We start from the raw sequence: 12,208 nt of genomic DNA, 5'->3' as shown, positions 1-12,208 counted from the left end.
TAAAAAGGCTGGTTGCTAGTTTGAGTTCTTGTTTAAGTCCATTTTATGCACAGATAAGCTAATCGAGACGACCTACAGTTTAAAGTGGGATCCGAACCACTGTGTGCTTCCTCTGGGTATCGATTTTTTTTTTATTGATGTGCTAATGTGCGATGTGCTAACCACTCCGCCACGGGCGCCGGCTCTCTGGGTATCGAACCCGGAACCTCTTGATTAATAGTGGCCAATGTAACCATTACGCTTTCGTGACGGGCTAAAAGAAAGGGAAGAATTGTCATTTCGGAAGGTACAGAGGAAGCATGTCAGTCTTCTGTACTTAGCTTATAATTGTCAAAGGAAAAAATATATTTGTTTTGGGATCCTCGAAGAGCTTCATAATTACTTTTCTTTCAACACGGAATGACGTAATTGTTCCCTCACTCAACTTCACGCATTCCTGAAATCTATCCTGAAAGAAGTGAGTTACATTCAGACCATCCCATTCGACCACTTTTACGCCTCCTAGTGGGACGAGAACGAACCGCTACTGTTCATTTCATACCTTGAGCTTCCGCAGAGAAGCCTTTTGTCTCATCCGGTGAATTGAAGACGGGAGACAAGTGGTTTAGTTCTCCAGTTGCCATGCAACGAGAGTTTCTCTATTTTAAAGGCTTCGACGGACGGGATGTAATTATTTATTGATTCCCTTCAACAGGATTTATTTCAAGTGTTTGTGATCAATCACGCCCAATTCATGGTTGCCCCCCGTTGCTACGCAACACTACTATGAGATATAACAAGATGACGTCAGGCGCCTTGTTTGTGGGAAGGAGGGCTTTGTGAGTATCCCTTCATTCAATTGTATCCTCATCGTCGCGATTAGCCAAAACTGGCAGAAAAAGCGATGCTAAGTGAGAAAAACTAATTTAAACGTAGCATTCTAGAAGTATGCTTACATATAATTGTATATTCTAAGATATAAGTTGAACACGGTGAATTCAAGTGGATGAACCTATACATTCCTTTTCTTCATCGGTTACTTGGAAATGTAACGTTTCCAAATTGTATGTAGCGAGAAAATCATTGTAGAGTGGTAATTGTAGTGATAAGGGAAATTCCCCCTACTGCAAACTCCTTCCTGGTTGCATATTTTCATCTCTTGGGGGAGGGGTGCTGTGGGTATATATGAAGTCCAGATGCTTCTAAGAATGTTACTAAAATCCCATCACCCAGACATTTTCCAAATAAATCACTGGTTGAAAGTATGCTTAATACTTCGTAACTTTTTAAGCATAACAGATTTTGGGCAGTGAGCTTTCTAAAGTATTCCCGAGGCCAAAAGAGTTCTATTGCTCTACCTTTACTGACGGAAATGTTTAGTGTCCTGAGGATTACTGTGACCATGGAAAGGGCCCGATTAAGATGGGTGCTATTGATGCTGCAGCATTAGGGCCATTTCTGAAATTTGCTCAGCTGAAAACAGACGAGAATTTTCCGAAAGCTGAACAGTTTTCTTTTGCAATATTAACTTGAAAAAAAAATCTTAGAATGAAATTTGGAGGCCCAATTTCGGACGCCTAGACACAGCGTTACTTATTATACAGTTACTATTATTCTTTGCGCTGTGACTTAACTATAACGTCGTTGTGTTTATTTTTCACCGAAGATTTCAAGCATCAGGCCCAATTTCGTCTTAATCCGGCCCTGACCATAGAAATCAAGCCCGTATCAGTATCACTATCACGTACGTCTTTGCCCATTATTTCATTAGTAAAGTAGCGTTGTCTTTGAAACGTTTCTTGTAGTTTGAAACTCAAAAGTTTTAGCTCAAATTCGTCTGTGCCAAGGACTACGGAACGTGATTCCCTAATAACGTTTACCCTTGAAACCGATCGAAGTTCTCAGACTGAGAATATCTTCAAGTCAATTCACGTTTTGCGCTGCGTGCCAGCGACGGTGGCGCTTGAATGACCTAGCGGTCGATCTTGACAACACCGGCTACGCCAACACCTTATTTTTTATTTTGTTTTCTTCCAAATAAAACTGTTTAGCTAGTGATGATAAACTTATAAAGGAAGGTAGTTCCCTTCTCCCCCTCCTTACCCTCAAGGTACATGGATCTGCAAACGGGAGTCACAAATATGATGCATGAGTTTAAATTAGTTTTTCTTGTTGATAGATGTTCAACAATGAATATTTACATAGGTTATATCTGCGTGTGATGTTAGAAATGTTTTGTCAGATTGAACATCAAGCACATGTAACGTTTCAAGCGTGGCAAGGATATGGCTGAAGAAAGAAACGATCGAGGAATACTCGTAGAAGGCAAGTACGTGGTCCCAGTTAAAGGTATCATCCTGGTACTCTAATAAAATGCCTGAAAGGATAAACTACGGAAGATGGCCTGTCAGGAGATTTGAATCCATGACTCGCAGAATACATGTGTGCTTTCCTACCAGCCAAAGCTATCTGAATTCTTTATTTTATGCCAGTTGTTTACTTTCTCTATGTTAATCGTAACGATGAAGATTCATGGTGGATTTTTTCAAATGGCTGAAGAAATAAACGTAATGACAAGCCCGTGGCTTACCCATGATTCGAACGTAGGTCCGTGGACCTCGTAGTGAACTTAACCAAGCACTCCACCACGGTGGATAAACTGATGAAGGCTCGGTGGGTGCAACTTTTAAATTTTGAAAATTTAATAAGCATCCACCCTTCAGAGAAGGATGTTTATTAAACTTCCATCCTTGTTACAATATAGTTATTGGAATGAGGTAGAAGTTCTAGAGTGGCTGAATGCGAAGCTGTGACTTACTCTGAGCCGTGAAAAAAACAGCTTCTGGCAGGGAAGGAACCACCTTACGCAGCTGTAAGTTGGAAGTCGCCTCTTACTGAACGACGATGGCAGAAATAGTAATGCAAGACTTCACGTTCAAAGAACTTTATAAAAAGAAATAGTAAAAGAAAACGATGATTTAATTTCAACCTTTCTGCTGCCCTGCCCCTTTTATATTCGTTGAGTGATGTTTTAGGTAAGATATAAAAACTTCTATAAAACTGCACTGATTTCTAACTATTCTAACTGTACGCCGAGCAGCCAGCGAAATGTGATGTCGAATTTCACAAGTTCGAAATTAATATCACTGTTTATCAGTTCACTAATCAGTTGTCATCTGATAAAATTTGGGTACCATCGTCGTTGAACAAGGCAAACGTTTTGGACTATATGCAAAGGAATGAAGATATTTACTCTTAAAAGTAAAGCAGTAGACATGCACTTGACCTAGTTTCTTCTGATCAATTGGTTCACCATGTATTGTACAAATAACCCAATGTTTCAGAGGCGGTAAGCCAGGTTTATCGAAACAGAAGCACAAGACGCTTATCTGGTGCATAATATAATTATTCACGGTCCCAGCATTTATTACTTGTTTCATTCATTCACTAATTAAGAGTGCGGGGAGCAAATACGGTCATTTACTGCCCTGCTGTTATCGTCTGCGATGTCGCAAGTTGCCAACAAATGATCGGTCTCTTGACCTGTGTTCCGAGGATAGCCTATAGATAGCCCGTTTTTTGCAAGGATGGCAAAAGATCATAGGATGTAAGTTTTAAAAATAGATCCACTGTATCTATGAAGATTGTGGGGAGACCAACGTGTATAATTCTTTTTTCTTGCTTTTCAGATCTAAGAACGCTCATAGAATTATAACTTAAGGCATTGGGAACATGTAGGAAATGGACATGTATAGTAGACATTTGAACTAGACTGAATATCTGAATGTTACAGGTGTTAACCATTTCAAAACAAAACTTTAACACTATTGCTCACTCATACAATTGTAGTACATTGTTTCACATCAATAATCTTCCTACAAGATCTTTGAAACCTTTCATCTTTATAGGCTAATCAGAGTGGTATTTGTGGGAGAGGTATAGATTTCACATTATAAACCCTGGTAGATGATAATACCGTGCGTCCATTTCGATCTTCACCGAGAGGTCGGGAGAAGCGTGGCGGGCGGCGCTGACGGAGATGTCGACATTTGCGGCCTGTAATGCCCGCTTATTTTTATAGACATATGCAGACATTTATATAAATATTGCAAAACGAGCACTAATCTGTGTTATAAGAGTACAGTTTTAATTTTAGTAGCTTAGTGGCTGTATGTGCCGATGATTTTGACACGCCCACCTCTTGTGAAACACGGCGTAGAGGTTTGTTTGGAGAACGTTCTAACACTGCACCAATTTTATCGAGTTTTGCTTCGGTTAGAATCCGTCGGTTTTGCTTAGGTGTTTTAAAATTTAACGATCCAGTTTCTCGTAATTTAAGGACAAGATGTCTAACCGTATCTCTGTGTGGAGTTGAAACGCCTGGGAATTTCTGTACAAATTGCCTACACACGTCTCGACACGAGTCTGTTTTCACGTACGTGTCATACATAAAAAAATCTTTGTTCTAACGTGAACCTTACGGCTGGCATTCCAATCGTCTCACTGACACAATACACATACACACTGAAATAACACAAACAAGTAACTGCAAGTAACCAAGAATAACACTCTTGCGCACAGTACGAAATTAACACGCTCTTGGTTTACATTGGTCGCCACTATATTCACAACTGTCTTCATCTAGTCGCGAAGGAACAAAAAAAACTCTAGCTCGGATATTTCGGATTGCAAGGAAGCTCACGAAAACCATTCACTTTTAACGGTTTCGTCTGCAGCGTAATCTTGATACAGTGTTGCACATTCGAAACCTCCAAACGATTCCCATGGCCACAAAACTCTTTCAAGGATATAAACTTAAGCAGGACGTTACTGGTCAAAACTATGATCAAAATGCTTTATCTGTGGCTCTTAACATCGTTTCTAAAGCGTATTTATTTGTGTGATGAATTACAGAAGAACTTTTGCGTGGTATTACACAGGTTAGTGCTCGTTTTGCAATATTTATATAAATGTCTGCATATTTCTATAAAAATAAGCGGGCATTACAGGCCGCAAATGTCGGCATCTCCGTCAGCGCCGCCCGCCACGCTTCTCCCGATCTCTCGGCTGAAGATCGAAATGGACGCACGATATATAGGTAGGTGCATCGAAGGAAGTTATTGAAATTTTCGTGAATTTTACTTTTACATTCTCTCATTCAATCGTTACTGATGCTGGTTCAGAGATTAACTACTTCGTTTGCGTCATTTTGTTTAATTTCTTGAACGTTGCATTGCGTAAAACAAAAATAATGAACATGGTGGTTGTCAATTTACCTGTTACTTTTGTATTTCACTACAAGTCAATATTTGGAATTATGCTACAAGTAGTAGTGTAGTTACCCAGGATTTTATTTTGTGGGAGTTGAATACGAGGTGAACGGATTGAGAAATGCTGCGGCGGCGCTGCAGTCGCGAAAGTCAGAATGTCGCCTACACAAGAGAGAGTTCGATATTTTAAAATATGTATACCACTTATACAGACATGCCAAACACATACACCCACGTAAAGCTAATTATTTATAAGTATGTATTGTATATACATTTTATCGTAACCTGCGTATGTGCAGAATAAGATCTATACACTTTTCTAGGATTCGTACCAACGTTGCTAACAAAGATCGGTAATTGCGAAAGTTTGTGCGTTGACATACTGTATATGTTGCTTATAAAATATACTGTATTTCGAGACGGGACAGAGACTTGTCCTTCACTTTGCCAAGCGTGATCTCGTTTCGATGCACACCCTGAAGCAGGAAATTTTAAGTTATTTTACCTAAAAGGCAAGATTTTAGAAATAATGTTACCAGATCAAATAATTCCTGCAGAGTGAATACCCCCTCTCCCCACACACATACAATATGCACATGACTTCAAGCATGTGGCATCCATGCAGAATCAATTTCGCTTATTTTATCGAAATATGACATGACTTAGGAGCAGGAAGATGACAAGTAGGTACAGCTGTTTGCTCTTGACGCGCCGCTAGCATAACTGTGCTATTTTACGACTTCAGAGCGAGGACGTTGGCGAGTCTCTTGCGTTCTTTCAGTACAGAGTGAAAGCGTGCGACCATAAACTACTTATATCGTTCCTTTGTGTTTGTTCTTTTACACTTCGGCATGATAACGCTTCAAAAGTCGTGTTTTACTTGGATTTTTAGATTTTTGCAGACTGGCCTGCTGCACGCTTTTTATAAATCAATCCGGACCGCAAGAGACAAGCGAGAATAATGCTATTCAATGCAGTTTGCAAAGAAAGAAATAATTCTCTTAGAACAGAGAAACTGATTGTGTGCCATAATTAGCACAAATAGACGTAAGTCTATTTTTCTTTCGTGGTGAACAGAACTACAAAATAATAAGATGGAACGTACTAAACTCTCACCGAACGAACACCTGCGCATGTGGATGTAAATTATCCATCAGGCCATCAGACCTAACGGTATGTTCTTACGCTTCGCCACATTTTCAGTACGGTCACTAACATGGACATTGCGACACAGACGGAGGTCTGTGCTAGGGATGGCCAAACGGATCCGGATCCGGATCCAAAAGTTACGGATCTGGATCCGGATCCGAAAATTCCGGATCCGGATCCGGGTTCGAAAGTATCGGTTCTGGATCCGGATCCGAAAATCCGGATCCGAGAGTTTCGTCTCAATCCCATTATAATATTACCACACTTTAAAAGGTATTATGATCTTCGATTACAAAGAAATTTTTCATTAGTTAGTCCTACAATATTCTTTTTCAAGTGTTGTTCCTAAAATACTTTGCTACGCATCGGCTAACACACTCGTGCACAAAAATAATCTTACTTGTTTAACATAAAGTGTCAGAGGTGATTTTTCAAATGCCATTGAAACGAATATGTATTAATTCGAATGTATTGAAAATGGAAACACACATAAATGTGAGAAATTCCATTCCAGGATGAAACCTTTAACACATATAACAAGATAGAAATGTTATAAAAAAATTATACAATTTTTCTACAGTTACAGTTTTACAAATTAAAATAAACATTATAATATATGCAGTGTTATATAATTACAAAGTGTAAGACTAACAAGGGAGGTTATCTAAGTGTCCCCCTCCGATTTCCATGAAACTTGGCAGGTGTATAGTGGGGCCCAATGGAAGAAATACGTGTTTTTTTTTGTTTCAGCTAAAAAACTGTTTTAGGGGGCAAAACCCCCTCAAATGTCAAGATGAGGACAGATTGAAGTGAGGATCTGACCCCTGTTTCCCCCTCCGATTTCCATGATACTTGGCAGGTGTGTGTATAAACGGGCCCAAAGAAAGAAATACGTGTTTTTTTTCTTCGGCTAGAAAACTGTTTTAGGGTGCAAAACCCCCCCTCAAATGTCAAGATGAGGACAAATTTAAGTGGGCATTTGACCCCTGTGTTCCCCTCCGATTCCCATGAAACGTGGCAGGTGTATAGAGGGGCCCAAAGGAAGAAATACGTGTTTTTCTGTTTCAGCTAAAAGCTGTTTTAGGGGGCAAAATTCCCTCAAATGTCAAGATGAGGACAAATTGAAGTAAGGATCTGACCCTTGTGTCCCCCTCCGATTTCCATGAAATTTGGCAGGTGTATAGAGAGGTCCTATGCCCCCTGCTTCTTCCTATGCCATATTTACGTGGTTTCGGGGTCGGATCCCCACTTCAATTTCTCCTCATCTTGATATTTTAGGGGGGGTTCCCCCTAAATCAGTTTTTTTTTTTTTAGCTGAAACACAAAAACACGTATTTCTTCCTTTGGGCCCCTCCATACACCTGCCAAGTTTCATGGAAATCGGAGGGGGAGACTTACACCTCCCTTGTAAGTGTATTAATTAATTACAAACTGTTACAAAAACTACAAATCCTGCGGCGTACTTCAGACACAATCACTCGCGTTGACACTCTGTCTCTTATGTCTCAATTCTCTCTCGCAACTCTTCTTGGGAATCCATTGGTGTACTGTGACCCCAAATGTAAAAGTCGCATGGCGTTAAATCCGAACTCCTCGCCGGTCAGGGAACCGGGCCGCCTCGACCAATCCATAACATGGGATAATTGTCGTCCAGCCACTGTCGTACACCCCGTAAAGAGTGGGCTGGGCAGCCATCATGTTGGTTAATAATAGGTACCCCTTCTTGTGGCGAGCGTCACATCCTCCAGCAGCGTCGTCAATTCTTCCGTTAGGATGTTTTCGTAGGTAATGCCGTTTAGGTTTTGTGGCAGAAAAAATGGCCCGATCACATGATTGTGGATGATTCCCATCCACACATTTAGTGATAATTTTCTCTGGTGAGCATTTTCTTTATATTTTCTTAGACCCTTAGGGACCCAAAAATGCGCATTATGAAAATTCGTAATACCATCGCGGTCGAATTTGGATTCGTCCGTTCACAGAATTCTTGTCAGGTGATGGGGGTCTTCAGTGTCGGTATGTAGTAAAAATCGACAAAAATCCATCCTTCTGACAGGATCTCCCTCCTCAATAGCATGCGACTTTTACATTTGTTGTCACATGAAATAGTTAGTCTACAGTACACCAGTGGATTCCCAAGAAGAGTTGAGAGAGAGAATTGAGACATAAGAGACAGAGTGTCAACGCGAGTGATTGTGTCTGAAGTACGCCGCAGGATTTGTAGTTTTTGTAACAGTTAATTCTGACAACCTGGAATCATGTGAATGGTAAATAACATTATTATTTCACTCATTTTCGTTCCTTTATTTCTCACAAACTACAACTTCTTTTCACTTTACAAAGAGGTCTACAACGCGCCTACTCCGCTTTTTATTCAGATTTTTCCCCCAACCCGTGTGTCAGTTGACAACATTTTTATCTTTTTGGAGAGCTTATGAAACGAGGAAGTTTTTTCCGTAATTTATACGCCAAGTGTCTTACCAATTTTTTGAGTAATCCTCTTCGATTTAAACGATAATTTCCAAATTTCTTCATGACGTTAACACCAATGACTGTTTCTTTCTGTGGGTATGGGAATTTTGGGCATGATTTTTTTCCCCAGTAGTCACTCATTCGTCAGTTGTTAGCAACATGTCGATTATATGCTCAGGGTGTAGTAGTTTTTTTTCAGAATCAGTAGTTTTTAGTCGCAAGTCGGAATATGTCACGAAAATCTACAAACTGCAATAACTCGAAACCCATTGATTTCCGACCCCCGGTGCATAGGGTCAAATTTGTTGCAAATGTGTTCTAGTATTACCCCTTTCCAAAAATAGGTCGAATTACCAATCACCATGTATATTAGCAGGTAACAATATGTTATAAACACATTCTTACTTTCCAAAGAAGCGCATGTTGGGATGGCAAAACGGATCCGGATCCAAAAGTACCGGATCCGGATCCGAAAGTTGTGGAACCGGATCCGAAAGTTCTGGATCCGGATCCGAAAAATTTTAGGATCCGGATCCTTAGGATCCGGATCTGGCCATCCCTAGTCTGTGCATTGCGAGGAGCGGACGGGAGGGGGAGGGGGAGACGAACCGATCAATCGACCTCGCTTGGAATTGATATAGTTCATTTTAAATTATAAGAAAAGCAAAGAGCTTCGATAACACAAATAAAGTTCAGTTAATTGGTACTGCAGCAGACTAAATAAAGAGGAAAATAAGTTAGCTCCAAAAAGTTTGTGTAAACTCCACGAACCAGGGTTATAAGAGTTTTCAGAATGCCAAAAATTATATTTTTATTTTAGTGGTTACACTGTAAAATACAGCTGTTTTATATGTACTATTTTTAATATCAAATAGTAGATAGTAATAAAAATAATACTCTGTGATTATATTTTTGTGTTTCGATTGTAGAATTATCTAGAAAATAAGCTGTCGTTTTTAACCCTCTTTTGGGGAAAGGGGCATCGTCTTCTTACGAACGTCTCATGTTAGTATTTTTTTTTAATTATGGAAAGTTTATTAGAAATATGAAATTTCTAAATTGGTTAACTAGCGCCAACCTAGTTGTTACTGCAGATACGTAGCCTGCAAGTGCATGAGAGAATGTCTCTTTAATAATACGTATATGTAAGTTAAGTCTAGGTTTCTTCACCTGCCACATTAATGCAACTCGTGTAAGCTGCTTAAAACTCCAGCGTCACCCACGGTGTTTTCGTCAGCCTGTCTTCTTTGCTTCTTTTCGTTAATTACTAATGAGAAAGTCATGTGATTCTGACAGGAATACTTAATCTCTAGAACATATGTTTTCCTGTAAGAACTTGTAAGAAACGCGGAAATTTCCGTGGTTGTTCGTCTCTTGTCTTCTGCTTTTACAATGCAGCACTTGCACCGTATGTCTGCTTTCCTGCATACTAATAGAAGAGTAATTTACTTTCCGTTTGCCGACATATTTATCTGAGATACCCAGACTGGTTTTTCTCTGGACTACGGAACATGACCTGTGATATGCTTGTCACGTGAGCCCAGATAATGACATCAGGTATCGCAAGCGTGGTAAGAGATAAATGGGACAGGACATAGTAGAGAAGGGTCAACGAGTATTAACGGAGCAAAGATTTTTAATTAGTAGTTTTGTGCAAGAAGAAGATAGTAGATTGAACTGTTCTGTTCGGCTGCAGAGAAAGGGCATAAATTGCACATTGCCATATTATTTTACGTAATGTGACGTTTAAGAATTGGATCAATCCATCAACGAAGCAGTTGACAACAGCTGTACAGTGGGATGCACAAGTGTTGCTCGGCAAATTTGTTCATGACTATTTTCATTAATTTTTCTCAGCATTTTGCTTGGAGTTTTGTTTCAATTCTTGAAGCTCTCATTGCGCACAACGAAAAGAATAAACATGGTGATGGACAATTTGCAAAGTGGCAGAGCGCGTTAAGTGGTCCACTTTTCATCTTGCCACCGAAGTTCCCGGGTTCGAGTCCTTTCCTCCCTTCCTCGGCATGGTTAGTAATTGTGAGTGTTCCTTCATCAATGTTATGCTCATCGTCGTCAAAAGTGGTAGAAAAGCAACGCTAAATAACAAGAGTGCAAGTACAATTGTGTGTGTTAATAATTATATATCAGTGTCACGTTGTACGTACAGTGTGTTAAGTTTCGATCTATTAGTAACAGTAACCTCTGATAAAGTAAGCAGTAAATAAGTAAAGAATGTACCTGAAGTTCTACTTCAGCAATGCTCCCTATAACATCAGAAGTGATTTTAATGTTAAAGTGGTTCTTCCAGGTATTTTTCTGTTTCAAGTTGACCAATAGTTAAAAGATAAGCTTTTTCCATCTTTTTCTACATTTCTGTATAAAGAAGTTCATAATCAGGAAGCAAAATGCGGTCAATTTGAAGGAAAATATTTACAACTTTCTCAACTACCCTGACGAATATATTGTTAGGATTTCACCTTAGGAGTTTTAAATTAAACTAACATTTTTACATTAAAAATATGCAATTGCTTGAATATACGCAAGTTGCTTTGTTCTCTAAATTTTCAGCAATGTGAGGGGAAAATCAAACAACTTTAATGCAGTTAAGGTTGTTAATTCTTATCCCTATATATCTTCTTATTTCATTTTCAGATGGGGAGCTGGAAGAATTTATTAGAGAAGTAATCCGAGCCAACAATCGAGGGGTCTCAGCGGCCAACAATGCTTCTGGAGAACCAAACTGGAGCTTTGGACAATCACTTTTCTTTTCTGGAACAGTCGTTACGACAATCGGTAAGTAATTAAGAGTGTTATATGCTCCGATCATCAGTTACATACATCATGACTCATATAGAAATATGATAATAGTAACAATAAAGCTCCCAACATGTATACTACGCGTATAATGTATTAATAAATACTTAATTTTTAAATTTAAATAATAAACAATTAAAACAATATGATTTATTATAGTTTCGTCTACAGACAATCAAAATGCTAGGTGGACGAAAATTATTCATCACTATTTTCATTAAGTATGATTCAACATAATGTTTGTAATTATCGTCCCAAATCCTTTCGTCTATCTGTTCTAAAGCATCAGAGTCACTTATGTTTGAACACCACAGATTGAATTTGAAAGAGGTAGTTGTGGCTCAAGGGCATGGTTTTGTAGGCAGGAGATCTACGGTTACAAATTTTGCTGTAATAGCACAAGATATCGCCGACATGTTACACAGATATAAGTAAAGCTTTCGATAAATTGAACGCCATTCTTATACAAAGGTAACGTTCAATGGGAGTATGCGATCGGTTGCTAGAACTTTTAATTTGTTATA

At 39.2% G+C, this 12,208-nt stretch overlaps 1 protein-coding gene across 2 annotated transcripts in view; it reads left to right on the top strand.

Annotated features, from left to right (window-relative positions):
• LOC145985107 (potassium channel subfamily K member 6-like) overlaps positions 1 to 12,208 on the top strand; it is a 241,005-nt gene that overhangs the window by 205,249 nt on the left and 23,548 nt on the right. For both annotated transcript variants that reach the window (XM_083118716.1, XM_083118715.1), the window contains exon 2: positions 11,523 to 11,663. In XM_083118716.1, coding sequence (XP_082974842.1) covers positions 11,523 to 11,663 — 141 coding nt within the window. The remainder of the gene's footprint in view (positions 1 to 11,522; positions 11,664 to 12,208) is intronic.

The sequence above is a fragment of the Lepisma saccharinum genome, chromosome 3 (assembly GCF_977018435.1).
Source record: "Lepisma saccharinum chromosome 3, izLepSacc3.1, whole genome shotgun sequence".
Taxonomy (NCBI): domain Eukaryota; kingdom Metazoa; phylum Arthropoda; class Insecta; order Zygentoma; family Lepismatidae; genus Lepisma; species Lepisma saccharinum.
The sequence above is the reverse complement of the archived record's forward strand: the minus strand, read 5'-3'. Positions and strand labels throughout refer to the sequence as shown.